The 22992-nt window shown below is 43.2% G+C and overlaps 1 protein-coding gene across 3 annotated transcripts in view; it reads left to right on the top strand.

Moving 5' to 3' along the window:
• The window catches only part of TADA2A (transcriptional adaptor 2A), a 48325-nt gene extending 26287 nt beyond the window's left edge, over positions 1 to 22038 (top strand). For 2 of the 3 annotated variants that reach the window (XM_041000614.1, XM_041000615.1), the window contains 8 exons: positions 6875 to 6938; positions 8600 to 8643; positions 10877 to 10987; positions 13061 to 13132; positions 15224 to 15356; positions 16161 to 16204; positions 18523 to 18596; positions 19957 to 20549. In XM_041000614.1, coding sequence (XP_040856548.1) covers positions 6875 to 6938; positions 8600 to 8643; positions 10877 to 10987; positions 13061 to 13132; positions 15224 to 15356; positions 16161 to 16204; positions 18523 to 18596; positions 19957 to 20142 — 728 coding nt within the window. In that variant the 3' untranslated portion in view covers positions 20143 to 20549. Of the gene's footprint in view, positions 1 to 6874; positions 6939 to 8599; positions 8644 to 10876; positions 10988 to 13060; positions 13133 to 15223; positions 15357 to 16160; positions 16205 to 18522; positions 18597 to 19956; positions 20550 to 20898 lie in introns of those variants that run through there. The other variant, XR_005885919.1, reaches the window with a different exon arrangement.
• Positions 22039 to 22992: the final 954 nt, after the last annotated feature.

The raw sequence follows: 22992 nt of genomic DNA, 5'->3' as shown, positions 1-22992 counted from the left end.
CCAAGTGGCCACAATGGCCAGAACTGCACTGATCCGAAGTCAGGAGCCAGGAGCTTCTTTAGGTCTCCCACGCGGGTGCAGGGTCCCAAGCTTTGGGCCGTCCTTGACTGTTTTCCCAGGCCACAAGCAGGGAGCTGTATGGGAAGCGGGACTGCTGGGACTAGAACCAGCACCCATATGGAATCCCAGCGCATACAAGGTGAGGATTTTAGCCACTAGGCTACTGCACCGGCCCTATCGCTATTTCTTTTTTTGTGAGGTTTCACATTTGTTTTCTAGCTTCACTACATTCCTGCGCACCAGTAGATATTTTCCCATTTTGCATATGGGGAATTTCTCACAGAAGTTCAGTAATTCACCTAGGGCTCCCCAGTTGCTGAGTTTAACCTTTAGCAGACATTATCTTTTTCCTTTCACCAGATTGTCTTTTGCCATTTGAGCAGAATCTTAGGGGAAAAATACCTTAAAAGCTCTGCTCTTGGGGTGTGTCTGAGTCCAGGTTTGTCTTTGTGCAAGAAGGATTTTGGTGGTTTCTTTTCACTGGCGGCCTCTTGAGTCGGTTTTCTTGCCAAGCCAGCAGTAAGTGCCTTCTGTCAAGAAAACAGAAACATGTTGCCAGCTATTTTGAACCATGTTAGAAATACACTGCAGTGGGAAGGAGCTGCCTCTGACTTCTGCCCACTTCTTGAAATATTTTAGGGCTAGCCGTTTGGAAACGTCGTTATCAGTCAGCAAGTGTAATCCCAGGGAGCTCTCGCCCAGCCGCCATCTCACAGGCCTTGTACGGCGGGCAGGGTCTGCTGGGGGTGTGGTGATCCCTGGTTGCTCTGGAACCTCAGTGCAGTCGCAGACGTCTGCCTTCTCGTCTCTGTTCTTTCTGCCGTGCTGGACCCTCCCTGGGCTGCTCAGGCAGTTAGCATCTTGTCATCAGTGGTGCTGAGTGTGTGCTTCAGCAAGGAAAGAGATGGCTTCAAATAGAATTTTTCACTGGGTGCATTCCAGTTCTCCTCCCATTTGCTTCTGTGTTTTTCTCTTTCCCTTTGTTCTCATAGACAGTTGTAGAAGTTTAAACGGCTGAAATTTTCAAGCAGTAGAGCTATTTATAAACAATATTATTATTTTGAGGAGAGTCCCAACATTTCTTTAGTTTTTGTGGGGGGAGTCTTTTAATTATGCCATTTCCATGCACCTCTTAGAGAACAACGTGGTAAATTTAGAATCTAAAAAATTACAGAGATGTTTTATCAAGAGCAATAATAATTTTCACTGGATCTTTAAGAAATTTCTAGGCCACACGATAGCATAGTGCCTAATACTTGCCTTGCAACCACTAGGATTCTATAAGTGCATCAGTTTGTATCTTGGCTGCTCTATTTCTCATCCAGCTTCTTGCTTGTGACCTGTAAAAGCAGTAAAGAATGGCCCTGCATCCATTTGGGAGACCCAGAAGCTCCTGGCTCCTGGCTTTGGATCTGCTCAGCTTCAGCTGTTGCAGCCAGTTGGGGAGTGAACCAATAGACAGATCTTTCTCTCTGTCTCTCCTTCTGTCTATGAATCTGCCCTTATAATAAAAATAAATAAATTCTAAAACAAAATCTTTTTTCTCTTTTTTTTAAAGTTTTATTTATTTGAACAACAGATCTTGCATCTGATTATTCACTCCTCAAATCATCACAGCTTTGGATGGGTCAGTCCCAAGCTTTGGGCCTTTTCCAGGTCTCTCACGGGGGTGGAACGGCAGATGTTGTAGACAACTTAACCCCTGTACCACAAAAAAAAAAATTATTAAGATTTATCTTACGGGCCAGTGCCATGGTGTAGGCTAAAATTCTGTCTGCTGGCATCCCAAATGATGCCATTCTAGTTCCAGCTGCCCCCCCCCCCTTTTTTTAAGATTTTTTTCTTTTTTGGAAAGGCAGATATACAGAAACAAAGATCTGTCCTCTGTTTCATTCTCCAAGTGGTCCCAACAGCTGCGGCTGAGCCAGTCCAAAGCTAGAGACCAGGAGCTTCTTCAGGGCCTCCCATCTGGGTGCAGGGTCCCAAGGTTTTGGGTTGTCTGTGACTTCTTTTCCAAGGCCACAAGCAGGGAGCTGAACAGGAAGTGGAGCAGTGGGATACAAACTAGCACCTTTAAAGGATCCCAGCAGATGCAAAGCAAGGATTTAGCCCCTAGGCTATCATACCAGTCCCGAGTCCTTGGGCCCCTGTGCCCACATGAGAGACCAGAAAGAGGTTTGAGGCTCCTGGCTCCTGGTTCTGGACCAGCCCAGCCCATTCCCAGCTATTATGGCCATTCAGGAAGTAAGCTAACAGATGGAAGATCTTTCTGTCTTTCCTCTCTGTAACTCTGCCTATCCAGTAAAATAAACAAATCATTTAAAAATGATTTACTTGAAGGAGTCACAAAGAGACTTCTGTCTGCTGGTTCACTCCCTAGATAGCCACAATAGCTAGGGCTAGGCACCCTGCAGCCAGGAGCTTCATCTGACAAGGGCCCAGATATTTGACTTCTGGTGCTTGCCCAAGTGCGTTAGTAGAGAGCTGGAGCAGAGGTGGGACAGCCAGCACTTCATCTAGAACTTAAATGGGACACTAGCATTGCAGGCAGAAAGTTAATCCAGCCATTGTTGCAATGATTTTTAATACGTATAGCACTTGAGCTATCAGCCACAACTTTCTCAGGCTCATAGGTTGGGAGCTGGATCCAAAGTGGAGCAGATGTGAGATGAATCACAGGAACTAGCATTCCTATGAAATGCTCATGTTGTGGCAGCAGCTTAGTTTTCTGCAACACAGTGCAGGTTTCCAGACACTTCTTTTGCACTCATCCTATTGAGTAATAATAATATAGGAAGCCTGCAGTGTAAGTTCTCAGTATGATTCAGCTATCGTTATGTATTCCACTTTCTGCTTTCAACTGTTGACTTCATACTTCTTCCTTTTAAAGTCAGAATCCACTCTAAAATTTATATGCCAGAGGCGTTTTCCTTCTTCCCTCTTCCTGCATACTCCCTGCAGCACACAGCCATGTACAGTGTGTCTAGCAGCAGGGCATTCTGAAGTCTTCTCCCTGAGGAGCTGTTTCATGGAACAACAGCAGGCTGTGGAGAATCCTGTGCTATCTGCACTTCCATATGGAACAGCTCTGAAAACTAAGGAGGGTGTTACTTGTATAAAGAGTTCTGCTACCCTTAAAAGAGTTGACAAACCATTGCCTCAAAACTTGGACTTTATGGGCCCAGCCGTGTGGCCTAGCGGCTAAAGTCCTCATCTTGAACGCGTCGGGATCCCATATGGGCATCAGTTCTAATCCCGGCAGCTCCACTTTCCATCCAGCTCCCTGCTTGTGGCCTGGGAAAGCAGTCAAGAACAGCCCAAAGCCTTGGGACCCTGCACCCGTGTGGGAGACCCGGAAGAAGTTCCTGGATCCCGACTTCAGATCAGCATAGCATCAGCCGTTGCACTCACTTGGGGAGTGAATCATCGGACAGAAGAGCTTCCTCTCTGTCTCTCCTCCTCTCTGTATATCTGACTTTGTAATAAAAATAAATAAATCTTTAAAAAAAAACCTTGGACTTCATATTTGGAATTGTTTCTGGTCAGTAGGCAATTAGGATGAACCAGTGTTGTTTAGATCTTTGGACTTGTTAGAAGAATCCATAATTTTCCCCCTGAATTAAACTTTTAAAGAAACTGTACTCACTCAACCTTTCTAGATAATCCAACTGAAATTTAGGCTGTTTTTATCTCAGACTTAAGAGAGACTAGCCTAAAGTGTTCCTGAATATATCTCACAGTGTGTGAAGTTCCATGCATGTATAGTACATCTGCTGGTAGCTCGCCACATGAGCATAGCTCACCATATGAGCTCACAGCATGAGATTTTGGTGTTGATTCTTCAAATATAAAGTTGGCCTTAGGACAGGTGGGAGCCACAAGATTCGCAATATGAGTAATTATGGAGTATCCAGAATTTATTTGTTAGCATGCCAAGACTACCATATTGACAGTGGTTAAGATTTGCCCATTGTTTTGTTTCTATGTAGTAAAAGAAATGGTCATTCCGATGAGCTGTTATTCACTTCCTTGATTGGTCCCACCTTTTCCTATACTAAAATCTGTTTCCAGCAGAAGGTTAAGTTTCAGGCTTCCATCAGCGGTACCCTCAATGACTACTATTGTGAAAGGGAGCTGGGGCTAGAGTACTGAAAAGAAGCTCAGCTAGAGCAGATCTGACTTATCTCTTCTATGAACATGTAAAAACAGTATCTCAGACTTACTGTAGAAGAAATTACAAGTCTGTTTTTGGCTCATTGTCCCTTTTAAAGAGTATACTTGAACTTCGTTCTCATATTCGTTGTACTGTTTGGCTGTACCAACCTTTTATAGGTGCTAGGCTCAGCTTCATTAGGCTCTGTTTTAGGATGGCGCTTATAGCATGAAAGAACGTCTTACACATAGGCAGTCTTTGCTGTAAAGCCAGTGTGATGTCAGAAGTTAGTCACATAACCGTTGAATAATGTATTAGTTCTTCAGAAGACACATGGCAGGTCAGTATGTTGTACACTAGAGTCTCTTTGTTCTGCAAATACATGCAGTAATTAATTAAAACAGAAAACCAAAATCTCAGCCTACCCAGTGCTTAAGGTAAAGAAAGTTCCAAAATTTACTAACATTATTAAACCTTAAGATGCCTGTAGAATCCATCAGTGAGCAGAGTGGTTTAGCATAGCATAGTGCTAAGTTATACATTACTCATAGTTTCTTCTAAAGTTTTTGGTGTTCTTATCTTAACCTCAACAATTTCAGAAGTACATAAAGCCTTTGGGAGTGTTTTGCTTCTACAAAGTTTTTATTTTGTTTTCAATATACCTTTTGTCTTTAGTGAAGCCACATGTAGAATATAGAACTAGTTCAGAGCAGATAAACATGTTGAAACATTTCAGAATTTTTGCTATCTAGACGCTGGTGCCAAGCTGGGTAGGTTTGGATTTGGCACTTTATTTAGTAGCTGTATGATCATGGGAAGGTAGGCAGAATGAAGATAGTATAGGGTCTTGCAAGAGTTCGAATTTCTGTACGTGGCCGGAAGCCACTGAAGAATTATGAATAACAGGGGAATTACACTTTAAGATTGTGCTTTAAAATGTGACTGGTAGCTTTTGGAGGGCATAAACTGGAGTAAGGTGAGAATGGAGTCAGTAAAACAGTAAGCATGCCTCATATAAAAATAGCATGAGGATGACAAGAGAGACATGATGCCTGAGCTTTGAGGAATAGAATGCAAAATTAAATTTGAAAGAGATTGAAGTACAGATAAGACTGACGAGATGTGGCTAGCAAGGGAGGGAAGCATCCAAGTTGATTTCTGCCTTGGTTCTCAGCCATTCTGTGATGTTGTCAACCAAGGTGGTGGTTTTGGAAGATGAGATAAGGGTAGAACACAAATTTACAACCGAAAGCCATGTAAGTTGAAATATTCAGTGAAATATTCTGAAACTTAGAAACATAATATGGGGACCAGCGTTGTGGTGTAGTGGGTAGCACGTGGCAGCCCATGCCGGCGCTGTTTCATGTTCTGATCCAGCTCCCTGAGAATGGCCTGGGAAAGCAACAGTCCAAGTGTGTAGGCCCTTGCCTGCCCTACTTTCTGTGGGAATCCCAGGTGGAAAATCTCTCCTCCCTTTTTCTTAAAATAATAATAATAATAATAATAATTGCTTTTTAAAAAAATAGATCATCTGAGTTTGAGATAATTTGTGTGTTTTGATGGAACCATACAAGTGGATTGCTGTATAGGAATAAAGTGAAGGATGAAGTGAAAGTTGAGAGCAGATGCCTTAATAGGAGCCGTGAAGGTAGAAAAGATATTCTTTTTTTTGTTTGTTTTTTTAAGATTTATTTATTTATTGGAAAGTCAGATATACGAGAGGAGGAGAGACAGAGAGGAAGTTCTTCTGTCCAATGATTCACTCCCCAAGTGAGCGTAACAGCTCGATGTTATGCCGATCCAAAGCCAGGATCCAGGAACTTCTTCCGGGTCTCCGACACGGGTGCAGGGTCCCAAGGCTTTGGGCTGTTCTTGACTGTTTTCCCAGGCCACAAGCAGGGAGCTGGATGGAAAGTGGAGCTGCCGGGATTAGAACCGGCGCCCATATGGGATCCCAGGATGTTCAAGATGAGGACTTTAGCCGCTAGGCCACGCTGCCGGGCCCAAGATATTCATTTTTAAGATCACTCTAATAGATGAGATTTCTGTTTAGACATTCTCCATGTGAATTAACCTATGTAGTTGTCCAAAAGGGGTGTTTAGTAGAAAGCTGAAAGTTTTATTATTTTTTTTAAAGATTTGTCTATATATTTTGAAAAAGTTACAGAGAAAGGAAAAAGAGGGGTGGAAGATCTTTGAGGCTCTGGTTTACTTCCGCTGTGACCACAAGAGCCAGCACCGAGCCAGCCAGAACCAGGAGCTTTGTCCAGGTCTCCCAGATGGGTAGCAGAGGTCCAAGCACTGGGACCATCTTCCACTGCTTTTCCCAGGCCAATCATAGGGCTCTGGGTCAGAAGTGGAGCAGTTGGGGACTTGAACTAGTGACCATTTAGGATGCTGGCATTGCAGGCCAACAGCTTTACCTGCTTACAGCCATGAGGCTGGACATAATATGTGCATAGGGAAAAAGAACTTCACTGTAATTTTTTTTATGGAAAAATTCATATGCCAGGGTGTCTTTATATTTCCTGATAGAGAAATTTCTTAGACTAGTGAGTGTGGAATAGTTAGAAATATGTTCATGGTTTGGATCAAAGAATAATTTTTGTCAAAGATTTGCTTATGTTACTTATATATATTGTTTTTATGTATATATTGTAGCACTGAAGATGGCTGTGGTAGATATCTATCATTCCAGATTAAAGGAGAGACAAAGACGAAAAAAGTAAGTATGAAAAACTGCCAGCCTTCTTGGAGCTGTAAACTGTTGACAGCGTCTAGTCCGTAGCAGTGCTCCACTCATATCTCATCCCATGTATCAGGCCCAGCACGGTAGCCTAGCAGCTGAAGTCCTCGCCTCGCACATACCAAGTCCTATACGGGTACAGGTTTTAATCCTGGTGGCATTGCTACCCATCCAGCTCCATGCTTGTGGCCTGGGAAAGCAATCGAGGATGGCCCAAAGCCTTGGGACTTTGCCCCTACGTGGAAGACCCAGAAGATGGGTCTGATCCTGGCTCCTGGCTTCTGATCACCTCAGCTCCGGCCATTTTGGCCACTTGGAAAGTGAATCAATGGATGGAAGATCTTCCCCTCTGTCTCTCCTCCTCTCTGTATATCTGAGTTTCCAATAAAAATAAATAAATCTTTAAAGAAAAAAAAAACACTTTCAAAGGTCGGTACTATGGCTTGGCTGACTAATCTGCTGCATTCCGTATTGGTGTTAGTTTGAGTCCTGGCTGTTCCACTTCGATCCAGCTCCCTACTATTGGCCTGGGAACGTCCAATGGCCGAGGTGCTTGGAACATCCTCACCTAGATGGAAAACCTGGAGCAAGCTCCTGGCTCCTGACTTTAGCCTGGCCCAGTCCCAGTCATTGCGTCCATTTGCGGAGCGAACCAGTAGATGGACGACCCCTCTCTCTAACTCAACCTTTCAATTAAAAAAAAGAAAGAATATGTTTATGTTTAATGTTTATGTTTTCAGGCTTAGATGTTGCAGATTAAGTCCCCTAGTGGGTTATAGAGATTTTAACAGTCCAGAGATTTCCAGAGGGGTTGTGTGTATGTAGACATAGAGGCTGCTGTCATGTTACTGGTTATAGACGTTGAGGTGTCTCTGCAGGTGAAAGGGGAGGGTTGTGGGGGACATTCTTGAGGAACCCAGATGTGATTTAAACTAAAAATGGCTGTGTTCTGTGTCTGAAGTTAGCAGCCATGAAAGTGCCAAGGTGGCTTACCTGGTGCTCTGAGAAGCTTCATGCTGCCCATGAACACCCGTGATGGAAATTATGGGCTGTAGTCACATAGCCCAGTGTAGTTTGCTGAAATTCTAATTTGCTTAAAACACACGTTAAGACAAGGGTGCTGCATGTCCCGATTGTGGAGGTTGTTACTAGATCTCCTGTTTCATGATGCCCTTGCATTTTGCTTGCACCAAGTGTATTTACTTGAGTGCTTTTGAGTGCCGTGGGAATGGTGGTGTGATGGTGCCTGCGTGATCATGGTGCCTCTTTATGGTTAGCGTGGTTTCCATAACGTGGTCCTTCTCAGTGAGCATTTCCACAAGAGGAATGGATTGATTTTATGGTGCAGACAGAGATTCCCTTCTGTTTCCCCTTAAGTGGCTGACAGATGTTTTTCAGTTTTTGTGAGAGACAGTTGATTCATTCACCGATTAAGTAGTTACTGAGAGGCAACTATGCCTGCTGTGCAGGAGATCCCGAGCTCTTGCTAGCGACGCACTGTTGTGCATGGGTTTGTGGGGGTTGCCTGCTTCGGACCTTGATGTTACACCTCAGGGTGTCTAGGATGTCTGAGAAAAGGTACGTGCAGGGGATATTACTGTGAAACTAATCCTAACAGGTGATCGTGGTTCTCATTTTAGAATTATACGAGATCATGGATTAATCAACCTCAGGAAGTTTCAGTGTAAGTATTATCTTTTGCTTATTGTGCAGTTTTTCTCATTACCTTTGAGTCGTTTTTAACAAATTTTTGATGACAGTGTTTCTTATAAATCCAGGTTGCATGCTAGTACTTAGAAAAGTTTTAAAATTTTGATGCTTTGATGATCATTCCAGACTTATTAAATCTGAATCACTGGGAATAGAGCTAGAGCATCTGTACTTTTAAGGTCTTCAAGGCATTCTGATCTGTAGTGGGAGGTAAGGACTCTTAATATATAATCAACAACATTTAAATGAGAATTCTTTCTTTAAAATTAGTGTAGTAATTACAGCATGAATATTAATGGATCAATTGCTGGATAATCATTTTGAAATGTGTTAGAATAACCTTGATCTTCAACTTGTTAAAAGTATTTTTAGAAACAGCAGCAGAGTGCCTATAACTTTACGTGGTGGTAGAGAAACACAAATGCCACTTAACATTGTATAATGATAATAATATATAATGGCTTTAAAATTGTTAACTTTGATATTACCATTTTAAATTTTTCGCCACGTCTCTTTTTTTCTACTATATAGTCAGTCAAATGGGATCCTGATGCGTTCAAGGCGAGGACCTTAACTGCTACACATCGCGCCAGGCCCAATTTTCAGTTTTTAAATCATTGAATTAATCATGTGATAAAACTTGTTTGTGAATAATAAATATATGTCTATATTTAGGTTTTGGTGGGGTTTTTGGTTTTGGTTTGTTTTGATTACTTTGTTATATTCCTGGACATAGAATAGGCCAGAAATTATGATCATTAAAAAATCTGTGGCCTACACTGCTAGATTGCTTTCTAAAATATGATTGTATGAATTTATATTCCTTCTAGCAGTGTATGAGCTTGCCTGTTTAACTCTGTCTTCAAGAAGACTTATGGATTTATAACAATAATTTAATATCAGATTTCAATAGATGATAATTAGCCATAGTGTTGTAGTATGGATCCTGGATTCCTTTACCTGAATTCCTGTATTTTCCGTATATAAACATCAGTTATTTTGATGTTTATTCTAGTAGACATTGACTTTTGCATAAATTCTATTTTACCTGGCACACAGAGGTCACTCTGGCTTCATGTCTCTGTTCAGTTTGTTTTTCCCGAGGAGAGGGCTGAGGGGAAGCCCCCTTCTCAGACGTAGAAGTAGAAAGTGCATTGAGGTTTTAGAGGTACTCAGTTGCCACTACACTGAATATACTGGGGACTTTATTATAGTTGTGGAAATTTTTTGTTCAAATTGTAAAAATTTTACTCCAGATTCATTAGTGTTGCCCCCATGGTGAGGGCTCTTTCTGTAGTGAAAATAAAAGTCGATGGCTGATCATCCAATCCATCATTGGTATTTGTAGGTAACAATGTGTCATGCAGGAGAACAAGAAGATTCATCTAGAAAGAGGATTTGAGTAACTGTCATTATTTAATGAAAGCCTGTAGCTTTAAACTATACAGAATTAATCTTATTACCTTGTTGATTATCTGATGATTAAAATGATCAAATAGCAGATTGAGAGATCCTGGCTGTGCCAGCCTTCCAGTTTTGACAGTGGCTCCCCACCTGGGCAGGTGCCTCCTTTGATAGCAAGTTCAGGCAGCAATGGTCTCCAGAGTCACTGACTAAGGTTACGGTGCATGTGAGACCATGTACTGTATAGCAGGGAAGTACAGCGTCATTAGTAGTGAATTAAAGCACAATGCTTAGTTTCGTCCAGAGAAAGGCAGTATGGCCCACATGGAGAGTAAAGAAACATTCCTTACTTGGGAAGTGTAAGTAAAGAGACGGTTCCAAGTAGAGCATGAAGGAGAGCACACATTTTTTCCCAGCCCTTATGCCTCTTTTGCTTCAACTACCATGTTTCCAGATTCCTAATTGCAGAAATTTTGGCCTGTGTTTTTTCTAAGGAGGCACAATCTACCTTTATCTTTTCCCTGGCTGCCAGGATTTCTTACCCTGACGATGAGGTGTGGAGCCCAGTAGTGCCAGGGAGTAGAGATAGTCTCCAGTGATAAGGAGATCTTTGTAGCTGCTCTGATGCTGTTATTGTGGTTAATATTTTGACATTCATAACGTTATGCTTGTGTCATGGGTGAGTTACTTATGTGAAGTCAAGAATAAAAATGTGTCATTTCCCTTGTTATTAAAAAAAAAAAGTAGAAAATGTAAGGATCTCACTTGCTCCCAAAAATACTTGTGTTTTACTTTCTCTGTAGTGATGGAACGGCGGTACCCCAAGGAGGTTCAAGACCTTTATGAAACAATGAGGCGATTTGCAAGGATTGTGGGACCAGTAGAACATGACAAGTTCATTGAAAGTCATGCACGTAGGTGGTTTTAGACCTTGTTAACCAAGTATCTGTGTGTGTGTCTATTTAGAAATAATCATGTATGTTATATGAAGTTTTATAAACGAAGAGGTATTTTTTTCTTTATAAAAAAAAAAAAAAGAGAAGGGTTTTTTTTATTGGAACAGCAGATTTACAGAGAGGAGAGAAGATCTTCCCTCCACTAGCTCACTCCCGAAGTGGCTGCAACAGCTGGAGCTGAGCCAATCCAGAGCCAGGAGCTCCTTCCAGGTCTCCCACATGGGTGTAGGGTCCCAAGGCTTTGGGCCATCCTCTGCTACTTTCCCAGGCCACAAGCAGGGAGCTGGATGGGAAATGGAACAACCTGGACTTGAATCACTGCCTGTATGGGATCCCAGTGCTTGGCGGTAGAGGATTAGCGAATCAAGCCATTGAGCTAGACCCAAAGAAATAATTTGTCTTTATTCCTCCTATTGCCATGAGACTGTGAGTCTGTGAGACTATTGTGAGACTGTGGAAGTAGAACAAGACAATACAATATAATAAACCCCACATACCCGTATCAAAGCTTGGCTTAAACATGGGAACAGAGGTGGGTCAGCACTGTGGTATAGCAGATAAAGACACCGCATTCCATATGGACACCAGTTTGAATGCCAGCTGCTCCACTTTCAGTCCAGCTCCCTGCCAATGGCCTGGTAAAGCAGCAGAGGATGACACAAATCCTTAGGCTCGTACACCTACATGAGAGACCCAGAAGAAATAAATAAAATAGTTTGGTTTTTTTTTTTTCTTATTCTTGTGGGAATAGACTTAGATTAAGTCTATTAGATAAAGAGATCTTCATCCACTGATTCGTTCCTGAAGTGACCAGAATGTCCAGAAGTGAGCTGGTGTGAAGTCAGGAACTAGGAGCTTCTTCCGGAATTCCCACAAGACTTGTGGGGGCACAAGCCACAGGACTTGAGTCATTCTCTGCTGCTTTCCCAGGTCTATTAGCAGGAAGCTAGATCAGAAGTGGAACCCAGGTCCTTTGCCATGGCTCTCCATCCTGTCTTCCTCTTGCAGCTGCTGCTTGCTTGGCACCACAGACATTATGTAAGCCAAGGTGGTTGTCCTCACCAGCATCTTCTTTGACACTTTTGCTGTCATTATCCCAGTTGATTGATCAGTTACTTTCTGTCCTGGTTTGTGTCACTCCCAATTTATGTATCACTTTGGAAAACTGTGCCCCAAAGATGCGCAGGCTCTCCTTTGTCCTCTGCTTCAAAAACTGCCACATGCGAGTGTTGTATCACATCATAAGCCATATAGTGCAGTGTGATCCCTGAACAGGGGCAGAAATCTTTGGTGTATGGACAGTTCCGTGCTCTTTTGTCACCGTAGGAGAACAGCTATAAAGGAACTAACTGGAGCTTGAGTGGAGAGCTTTTGTCCTTCTCTTGCATCAGGGCCACATTAGGTAATTCCAGAGACAGATTTTAGAATAGGACTGGTGATGTGAATAGGAATTTTAATGGAAGATATATACAACAAGAAAACTCAGATCCTTAAAAACTTAGATTCACTGCTTAGGATGCCTGGACCCATATGAGAGTGCCTGGTTCAAGTTCTAAGCCTCTGCATCTAACCCGACTCCCTGCTAATGTGTACCATGGGAGGCAGCACATGTTAGCTCGGCTCATTTTGTCGCTGGCACCACATAGGACACCCGGATAGAGATCCAGGCTCCTGGCTTCACCTTGGCCCTGCCTTGGCTGATGTAGGCATTTGGGGAATAAAGCTATGGATAAAAGATTCTTATTTCACTTTGAACATAGCTTTAAATTGTATGTTACCTTTAGAGACAAGTTCAGTCAATCCACTGTAAGTTTTTAAGGAAGAGATCTATTTATTTGCTAACTGTACAGATAACTGGAATAATTTTTTCTTAGCTCTTAGGTAAAAGTTCTAACGAGACATTACCAACAGATAGGATTCTCTTAAGTGTAATTGCCTAGCCTTCTCCACAGCAGAGTGGCTGAAAACACACAGCACATTCATGTTGTCCTTTTTTTTTTTTTTTTCATTCTATTCTTCTTGGAAAAACAGTGGAATTTGAGCTTCGAAGGGAAATCAAGAGACTCCAGGAATATAGGACAGCAGGCATCACCAATTTTTGTAGTAAGTATGTTGCAACCCTGTACTGTTTTAGAGGGCAAGTGTCTGCTTATTTTCTGTTAAGCATGCTTTCCTTTTTCAGAATGGGTTTTCAGTCTTTCCAGGAAAATTTCATGTATTTTACTCCTGTAAATACCTTTGTTTGGATTACCTGAGGTAGAATAAAGGTCATGAAACATAAAGAGAGGTGATACTTTATATTAAGGAGTCTGCCATGGTTCCTAATAAAAATGGATTCTATATTTCAAGCATTAGTCACCTTTGTAAATTTCTTCACTATTAAGGTTTATTAACCAAACTCAACTGGCTGTGGTACTTGCGTTCTAGTAACTTTAAATAATGGGCATAGTTGTATTAATAGCAGCTAACATCTGTCAGATGTTTACCACACACCAAGCCCTGTGCTAAGCATTTCACCTGGATTATGTCATGAAATTCTCATGACAAACTTACGGAGTACAGTTATTTTCATTTATTGAAGAATCTAAGGCTTAAAGAGATTAAAGAGCAAGTAAGTAATAGAGGAAGGCAGTGTGCTAATATAATATTCAGAGGCTTGAGGTGTGCTCTTGGACATCATAGACCGACTTCAGGCTCTCCTCTTTACTGGCTCTGAGATTCTATTCTAGTCTGAATTTTCTAGTCTCAAGTAAGTGTGAAGATGAAGGCAGAGGTATTGTGTGAAAGTGTAGTGCAGTAACTGGCTCATGGAAATCCTGCATGAATGGCGGTTTCTGTTGTTTTGCTGTTGGTGTTGGAATGATCTTTGGCATTCACTCCCTCTTCCTGTGTGAAGGCTGTTAGTTACCACCCACCAGAGGCGGCTGTGCTTGTAGCATGGCCCTGTGGGGATAAGTTCATCCTGGCACAACAGTGGAAATATGTTTGAAGTGAACTTTATGTGAAGCCTCAAACTACACATAAGATATAAGTGGAATTACTTGGGCTGACATTTGATATGTCACTGTCGTGTTGAGCCCAGAGCCTCCAGAGCTTGGCAAGACTTTGCTCTGTTAAACAGTTTGCACCCATTGTTACAGTGATGTGTAAGCTGGATACCTTTGTAGACAAATACTATGTAACTTCTTGGATGCATTCAGGTATAAAGGCCCAAGTTTAGTACCTTGAATTGTTAGGCTTTGGCAAATATTTGGAAGGAAAGTAATCAGTAGTGACTTTTTTAAAAATTCTGATTTGTTTGAAGTAACGTACATTTATGACTTGTGACATTGAAAGAGATATAAGTTTTTAAAAAGAACAGAAAGCATAACATAAGCACATAACATAAATAGAAAGTGGTTTTTTTTTTTAATCTATTTTTATTGGAAGGTGAGATATACAGAGAGGAGGAGAGACAGAGAAAAATCTTCTGTCCACTGGTTCTCTCCCCAAGCAGCCACAACAGCAAGAAGTGAGCTGATCTGAAGTCAGGAGCTAAGAGCTTCCTCTGGGTCTCCCACACAGGTGCAGGGTCCCACAGCTTTGGGCAGTCCTTGATTGCCTTCCCACGCCACAAGCAGGGAGCTGGATGGGAAAAAAGGCAGCCAGGACACAAACCAATGCCCTTATGGGATCTCAGTGTGTGCAAAGAGAGGACTTTAGCCGCTAGGCTACCACACCAGGCACAAATAGAAAGTTTTTAAGAGAAGTAGCCAATTGCTTAATGGTAGAAAGGGAATAAAAATATTGCATTTGGTGTTGTTTGCTTCTGGAAGAATAATTGGGAAAGCAGAACCAAGAGAGAACAAACCGGAATCTCCTCAGCTCTGCTTTGTTGTCAGTACAGTCATCATCTTTTCTTTTTTTTTTAATAATTCTTTTTAGATTTATTTATTTTAATTTGAAAGTCAGATATACAGAGAAAAGGAGATACAGAGGAAGATCTTTCATCTACTAGTTCATTTCTCAATTGGCCGCAATGGCCAGAGCTGAGCCGATCTGAAGCCAGGAGTCAGGAGCAGCTTCCAGGTCTCCCACGTGGGTGCAGGGTCCCAAGGCCTTGGGCCGTCCTCAACTGCTTTGACACATGCAACGCGAGTACTTTAGCCTCTAGGCTTCTGTGCCACGCCCTCATTGTCTTTTCTGTCCTTTCAGGTGCCAGAACCTATGATCACTTGAAGAAGACGAGAGAGGAGGAGCGCCTTAAACGCACGATGCTCTCTGAGGTTCTCCAGTACATCCAGGACAGCGGGGCGTGCCAGCAGTGGCTCCGCCGGCAGGCTGACATGTGAGCAGTCAACACCCCCTTCCGGGTGCTGTGGCCTGCTGCGGGTGCTTTTGAACCCTTTCCTGGTGCCCTAGATGCGGGTGAATGCTGTCCACCTTAGAAACAGTGCAGTGTTGACAGTTTTAAGAAATACAGCTGGCTTCTAAAATTCCCCTATGTTACTTTGTATTTTCAGCAATTAGCGAGCTTCCCCAGCCTCCTTGTTCTTTGTGTCTGTTGATGTGATCTTTGAGAATCCTGTTCCTAACCCTGCCCCCAGTGATGTCAGTGATGTTCCAGGGCTAATAACTTTCATTTTATTCCATTTTTTTTTTAATTTTTATTTTTCATGCTACAGTTCCATGGGCTCAGGGATTTTTCCCTGCCACCCTCCCTATTCCCCTTCCCCGACTGTTTTTCCCCGCATTGTTGTAATGTATAGTCCTTCGTAACAGTCACAAGTCCATCATTAAGTGTATGGTGGCATCGTAGGTAAATACAGACAGTGGTAGGAAGTCCAGTATCCTATTGTTAAGAAATATTTAATAGTTTCATTGGGAGTCCATCTTTTGTTTGCGAATGGAGATGCATACTGTAATGTATCTTCTTAAAAGCTCTTCTTAATGGGTGAAGGAGTTTTAAATTTTCTCTCAGGACAGATTTTCCTTCCTAGTAAGTATAGTGAGATATCCTGTAAAACATAATGCAGTCTCCTTACCTTTCTTCAAAGCCACTGACCTGCTGAATGGTCCCTAATCCCACAGGGGCTTTGCAAGTGACCTTGTTTGCTGTGACCTAAATCTAAATTCCTCTTCTTCACTGCAGTGATTCTGGCCTGAGTCCGTCTGTTCCGATGGCTTCAAATTCAGGTAATTGTCAGGTTTGCGTCCTCAGTGTGATTGTGACCCAGAATCCTCCCTCGGGTGGGGCAGACACGCAGCAGAGTGTGGGAATCGGGTGTTCTTCCAGTTGGCCAGCGTCTGCAGGATTGCAGAGTCTTCCTGAGTGGAGAGGAGGACGGCAGAGGCAGGGAGAACAGCGGAGAGGGAGCTTCTGCTTTCACCAGTGTCAGTGGGCGGTTAGTTTATGGCGCTTGCTGAAGGATAAAAGGTTGTATGCTTCCAGTATGTCCCTGCCAGAAACCTGAAAGCTTCTTAATAAGATTTTTCTGTTTCTTAGCTTTACCTCTTTGGACATGTCCTATTTTGAAGTCAGTATACAGAACAGGATGAAACTGCTTGCTCTTTGATGATTTTGGTGTGTGGTAATCAGTGACTGGAGATTTGGAGAGACATCAGTTGTAAATCTCTGAGCCGAGATCATAAGTGGTTTGCTTTTGGTTTGTTGTATTTTTTATAATTTGTTAATTTGAAAGGTAGAATTATAGAGAAAGCGAGATCTTCCAACTCCTGGTTCACCCGGCAAATGGCCAGAAGCCAGGAGCTTCCTTTGGATCTCCGTGTGGGCGCAGGGCCATTAGCAGGGAGCTGGATTGGAAGCAGAGCAGCCTGGACACCAATCCGTGCTCATCCGTTGCAGGCAGCAGCTTTACCCGCTGCAGCACGACACCGTTCCCCGTGGAGTGCTATGCTTATTCCTCTTGGCAGTCATCTCCCGCTGCTGCGTGCGAGAGACTGGCTGTGGTGCCTCATTAGAACATGCGGATCATTCTCTTCATCTGAGACAGAGCAGCCATTCTGCCATTCCCTGTTGGCTTGGACAGCAGGCTTTCTGAAACCTCTGAATAAATTGGGGCGCAGAAAGGATTCAGATAAGGTCACCTTAGGGGGTGTTTGGTGTGTTTTGAGGTTTCTTTTCTCCTTTTATTCCTCTGTTCAAGTAATTATTCCTTAAAGCTTAAGAGAGAGAAGGGAGATGTTTAAGGAGTCACCAAGACTGAAATCCAGGTTTGATTTTACAGATTTCTTACTTTGAACTACTCCTCTAAACACAAAATATACAAGCAACTTAATACTGGTTAATTAAAATGATTGGTTAATTGACATGATCATTCAGTTCTGGTGTTTGAGTTTCTGGATCATCTGCACTCAATTACGGTTTCTTACTGGGCTGGCATGGGCTTCTTCACCCTTAGGCTGAGGAGACCCCTGGTCATTTGGGCTCCTGGTTATTCTTAAGATAATGAAATATGAGAAGTCTGGCATCATTAGTTGTAGCCTAACATCTGGTGACTTAGGAGGCACCACATCACAACGTTCTATTTCTTGGGGGGAGGGTGGGAATCCCAGCCTATATGAAATTGTACATATAATTCAAAAATAAAAATATGTTTGAAAAAAAAGATCTTATTTCTTTTGGACCATTTGGACCTTTTTCCTTTGTTGGTACTCCTGAAAGCCCTATTTTCCCATAGATCAGCTTGTAACAGTCCCTCCTCTTTATTTGCCCAACCCAAAAGAACTGTGAAACTGATGAGCATTCCGCATGTTGTTCTGCGTACCTTGCTCTGTGCATCCCCAGCTGAATCCTTATCCCAAACACAACCAGAACAGTTTTGCACATCACGCCTCTCCTCTTGGCTTGGCAAGTGACTTCTTGCTTGGGTTTCTTTGTCAGTTATGTGAGTTGACCTTAGCCCCTGCTTTGCGATATAATGGCTCATTGTTCGTAGGAGTGGATCTTGCAGGTAAACAGGGCTACTTTTGAAGGAACAGATACTCACTCACATAATAAATAAGAAGGGCTTTTTGCTGGCCTAACAGTCTGTCTTTGATCTGAAAGCTTAAGGTACTTGGTTAATTACCATGTTTACAGAGTCCTGCTGGCAGCCTGTGAGAATTAGGGAATGTCTCTGGTGCAGAGCGGTTCTTTCCATTCAGCAGCTCTCAAGGCAGGCACTGTGTGACCTTCGCTGGATGACATCCAAGCTTCAGAAGGCACATTGTCCTCGGTTTGATGGTCTCTGCTGCAGGGAGTAGGTTTTCTGGATGCTAAGGTGCATGTGTGTGTACCTGCATTTCAGCATAGCACAGGATACATGAATTGTCATTTTCATTTTCAGGTGAGCGCTGCAGCAACCATGTTGCCACTAAGCAGTCCCAAGGGGCTGGCTTGAGCTTTCTCACTTCAGGGTATTACAATCCCATACTCAGCGTGTCTGCCTGCACTGGACTTCATTATAGTTTATACCTGACCAGTTGTCACTGCTTTTCTTTGGTGTCTGTAGGTAGACGGAGTGCACCACCGTTGAACCTCACTGGCCTCCCTGGCACAGAGAAGCTAAATGAAAAAGAAAAAGAGGTAAGATAAAGGAGGGAAGGGGGTTAGAGGAAAGAGGGACAGATTGTTCACTTGAGTTGTAACCAAAAACACATTACAAGTTCATATGAAAACAAACTCTGTACTTCCACAGAAAAATTTTGGAAGGTGTATTTATTAAAAGACCCAGGGTGACAGAAAGACATCTTCCATCTTGTTTCATTTTCCAAATTGCTGCAAAGGTCAGGCTGGCCCAGAGAAGCCAGGAGCCAGGAACCGCATCCTGTGCTCCCAGCTGAGTGGCAGGAACCTGAGCATTTGAGCAGTCTTCCCCTGCCTTCCCATGTGCAGAAACAGCAGCCAAGACTCCAGCTGGCACTCCAACATGGGATGCCAGTGCCACAAGCAATGGCTTACCTCACTGTGCCACAGTGTCAGCCCCTTTGTATGCTAACTCATGACTCTTACCGTAAAAAGATGCCATGACCCACTTCTTTGCCAGTGCAGCCACCATTTGTCTTGGTGGGTTTTTTGGGTGTTCTAAATATTAAATCCAACTTCATCCGAGGCAATATCAAAAGTTTGCAATGCATATTGACTCTGCAGTCCCTTCCAAGAATCTGTCTTGTTCCTTTTACATCTCCCCTCGCAGTCTCTCAGTTCCCTGGGAGGGCTACTATTCCTATTCATCCATCAGAACAGTAAAGAGTGGTCTGATAATAGAAGGAAATATGTGTTGCATCCACATATTGCTGAAGAATGTCACAGGACAGTCTGATTGAAGTGTTGAATGGCCTGGAATGGGCAAGCATTTTTGTCTTTCCCCACATGATGATGACCTCAGAATACTTGTTGCTGGGTAATGGCAAGTGAACTGGAATTGAGCCAACTTCCTAGATTTTTACTAATTACAGTGGCTGCTGCTTGTCTCTATATCTCCTTTCCCTCCAAAAAAGGAAATGCCACAAAAGCAGGGGCTGCTGCTTTATGCCAATTCTAAAAATGCTGTGATCCACACGTGAGAGTCCAGGTGTCGGCATGCCTGTTGTACTGTGCATTGGATGCTTCCCTAACTCTTCACATGGTCCCAGGCATAGGAGCTTGACTCCTGCCTGAGCCAGCAACTGCTCTGAGCACATCCTTGGATTTCCAAACGCAGGTCCCTGAGCAGCCTGCCCTGGCCAAAGGCTCTCGTGGCATTGCACCCTGGCCCTTTCTTCCTGGGTGTCTGTCCTTAGGCAGTGTTCTCTCAATAGAGGAGACTAAATGGAATGTGGCCCGGCCACCCCACAGCTCCTATAAATAGTTGGAGGATGAGGTCACCTTTTTTTTTCTGAACCTGCCGAATTAAACTGTGAGAATGACAGATGTTAATGTCTGTGAAATTTGTCGTGTCTTGCAGCTCTGTCAGATGGTGAGGTTGGTCCCTGGAGCCTATTTAGAGTACAAATCTGCACTCTTGAATGAATGTAACAAGCAAGGAGGCTTAAGGCTGGCCCAGGCAAGAGCACTCATCAAGATAGACGTGAACAAAACCCGGAAAATCTATGATTTCCTCATCCGAGAAGGACACATCACTAAAGCCTGAGGCTCTGATGGGCTGGGGTCAGAAATCACACATTTGGAATGTGGTTCACAAGACGGTGCGGGCCCCGAGTTCTCCATGTGAAAAGCGGCGGAGGGACAAGGAACCCTGAAGACATGTTAATACCCACTACCTTCTCCACCCCGCTTTGAAACACTCCTGATGTCGGTGTTGTGCTGCATATGCTATTATTAAATGTGAGTGGGCACTCATTCCTAGCACCTCTTGTAACTAAAAGCAGAACCATAGTACCTCACATCACAGTACTGGTAGAAGTAAAACCAAACCACAGTCTTTGGTCAAGAGTCCAGCTCAAATCCCTGTACTTGAGATCCAAGTTGGTCTCGTACCTGTTTTGCCTTCAGGCTGCAGACGGATTTTAAATAAAGAGAAAGGTTTTTAGAGTGTGAGAAAGCTGTCTTTCCTTCCAAGGATTTTTTTTTTTTAAGCTGACAACTTATATTTAAGAGCAGAGGGGAGGAAGGTCTCCCCAGCTGGTCTTATCCAAGCTGCATTTTTAACTGTTATGTCTGGCTTTGTACTTCCCAGTCTAGCTGCCTGTTCTGCAGTAGACTTTTGAGGAGGTGGCACCAGATATGAAATGTCTCTGTTATTTTTAGAGTTAATGGATTAAAATGTTTTTGCTATTTAATTTGTGGGTGTGTCAGATATCGGGGTGTCAGATGCCCACCCCATGCGCTGCACTGTCCTTGCACGTGTCCTGAACTCACCTTGTTCTTCCCTGGGTTTCCACTGAAGATGCAGATGATGCAACTAATCTCGGCTTTGCTTGGACTGAGGTTGGACCCTGGCTTCTCAAGGGTGGAAAGCCGGCCTGCAATAAAAGCTGTTTTAAAACAAGCGTAAAGCAGCTTCGTATGCGAGGCTCATTAGATACAAGGGTGAGTAGTCCCACCACATCTGAAATTTGATCCTCAAGCCTTTCTGCAGAAGCAGCAGCCAAACTCAGAGTCATGGTTATCTCATTTCCATCAGAAGCAGAGTTGTGTATAGAATCTGCGCCACTTGTGCCCGATAGCTGTTCCTCCAACAGGGAGACATCTATTAAAACAGTGTGTACTTTGTGGAAAGCACCTGCTCACATGTTTCCTGAGGTAAATGATTGTGCAGCTGGCTAATAGACCTCATCTTGAGGAAGAGAAAAAGGACACTCTTAGGATCTGAGGGAATTCAGATGGGGGACTTCGAGTTTAACTATGGCTTGTGGAAATAGGCTCTTTTCTTTCCATAGTCATCTCTCTTAAGATATTCCACCACTGCTGTCAACCTATTTGGCTATGAAGGGATTACCCGTTTTTGATGGAAGGTGATTCCTATTCTGATAATTTTCATTGCATTAGATGTCAGTGTCATGCGATGTCTGTTGTAGATTGAGGAGTCCTTCAATAAGGAGGGCTTTTTTGGAGAGGTGGGCTTTTGAGGCAGTAAAAAAAAATGAGGGGGAGAAACAAATGGCAGATGGAATGGGAGACTGTTCCAGACATAGGGGGTGGGAGACAAGTGGAGGCAGGAATGGGAGTAAGGAAATTGTGCCAAGAGGTTGATTTGGCTGGAACACACAGGGGGCAGCTGTGGTAGCTGAATGGGAGGACTGTCTAATGGAAACCTTGCACTTGAAAAAGTTGCGGGGAATCATTTGATAATGAAAATGACATAGTAGAAGGTAGTAAGAAAATAACTTACTGACTTATTCCAAATGACTAGATTTCAAACAGTAGGAATTCAACTTTGTAAAAATGTAAAAACTTAATTGGTTTCCCCAAAACCAAGCTGTATTTTGGATAAAGAACATTGTTCAGTGTCACTGATCTTACAGCGATAGACTTGGTGCACAGAGCTGATAATAACACGTGTGGACTCTGATGGTCAAAAGTCAAAGTGTGTGTTTTGTTTTAAGTCATATATATATAGAGAGAGGAGGAGAGACAGAGAAATATCTTCCATCCAATGATTCACTCCCCAAGTGACCACAAGGGCCAGAGCTGAGCCAATCCAAAGCCAGGAGCCAAGAGCCTCTTTAGGGTCTCCCACGCGGGTGCAAGCTTCCAAGGATTTGGGCCTTCCTCGACTGCTTCCCGCAGGGAGCTGGATGGCAAGTGGGGCTGCCAGGATTCTAACTGGCACCCATATGGGATCCTGGAGCATTCAAGGCAAGGACTTTAGCTGCTGGGCCCGAAAGCAGTAGCTTATTAGTGGCATCAGACTTTATAAACTGAGGGTCATATGGGATAAGGAAGGAGGTATTGAGCTTATCAACAAAACCCATCAACTGTTTCTATACTCTTGTTTGGAATTCTCTTTTTTTTTTTTTAAGGATTTATTTATTTTTATTGGAAAGTCAGAGATATAGAGAGAGGAGGAGAGACAGAGGAAGAGCTTCCGTCCGATGATTCACTCCCCAAGTGAGTGCAACGGCCGATGCTATGCCGATCCAAAGCCAGGATCCAGGAACTTCCTCCAGGTCTCCCACGCAGGTGCAGGGTCCCAAAGCTTTGGGCTGTCCTCGACTGCTTTCCCAGGCCACAGGCAGCGAGCTGCATGGGAAGTGGAGCTGCCGGGATTAGAACCGGTGCCCATATGGGATCCCAGAGCATTCAAGGTGAGGACTTTAGCCACTAGGCCACGGTGCCGGGCCAGGAACTCTTTTTTTTTTTTTTTTTTTAATCCCACCAAGTTTTCTAATTCACATGCTTTCCACTCAACTGTTCTCATACAGATGATATACAATCAGTTATACAAAAGGTATCCATTCCGTCGTTCTCCTGCAAAGGATATCCAATCAGTCACACAAATGGCATCCATCCAGTTGTTCTCACACAAGTGTTATCCAAT

The sequence above is a fragment of the Ochotona curzoniae genome, unplaced genomic scaffold (genome assembly GCF_017591425.1).
Source record: "Ochotona curzoniae isolate NIBS_2020 unplaced genomic scaffold, NIBS_Ocur_1.0 scaffold_2453, whole genome shotgun sequence".
NCBI lineage: Eukaryota > Metazoa > Chordata > Mammalia > Lagomorpha > Ochotonidae > Ochotona > Ochotona curzoniae.
This window is presented reverse-complemented; position numbering and strand designations above follow the sequence as displayed.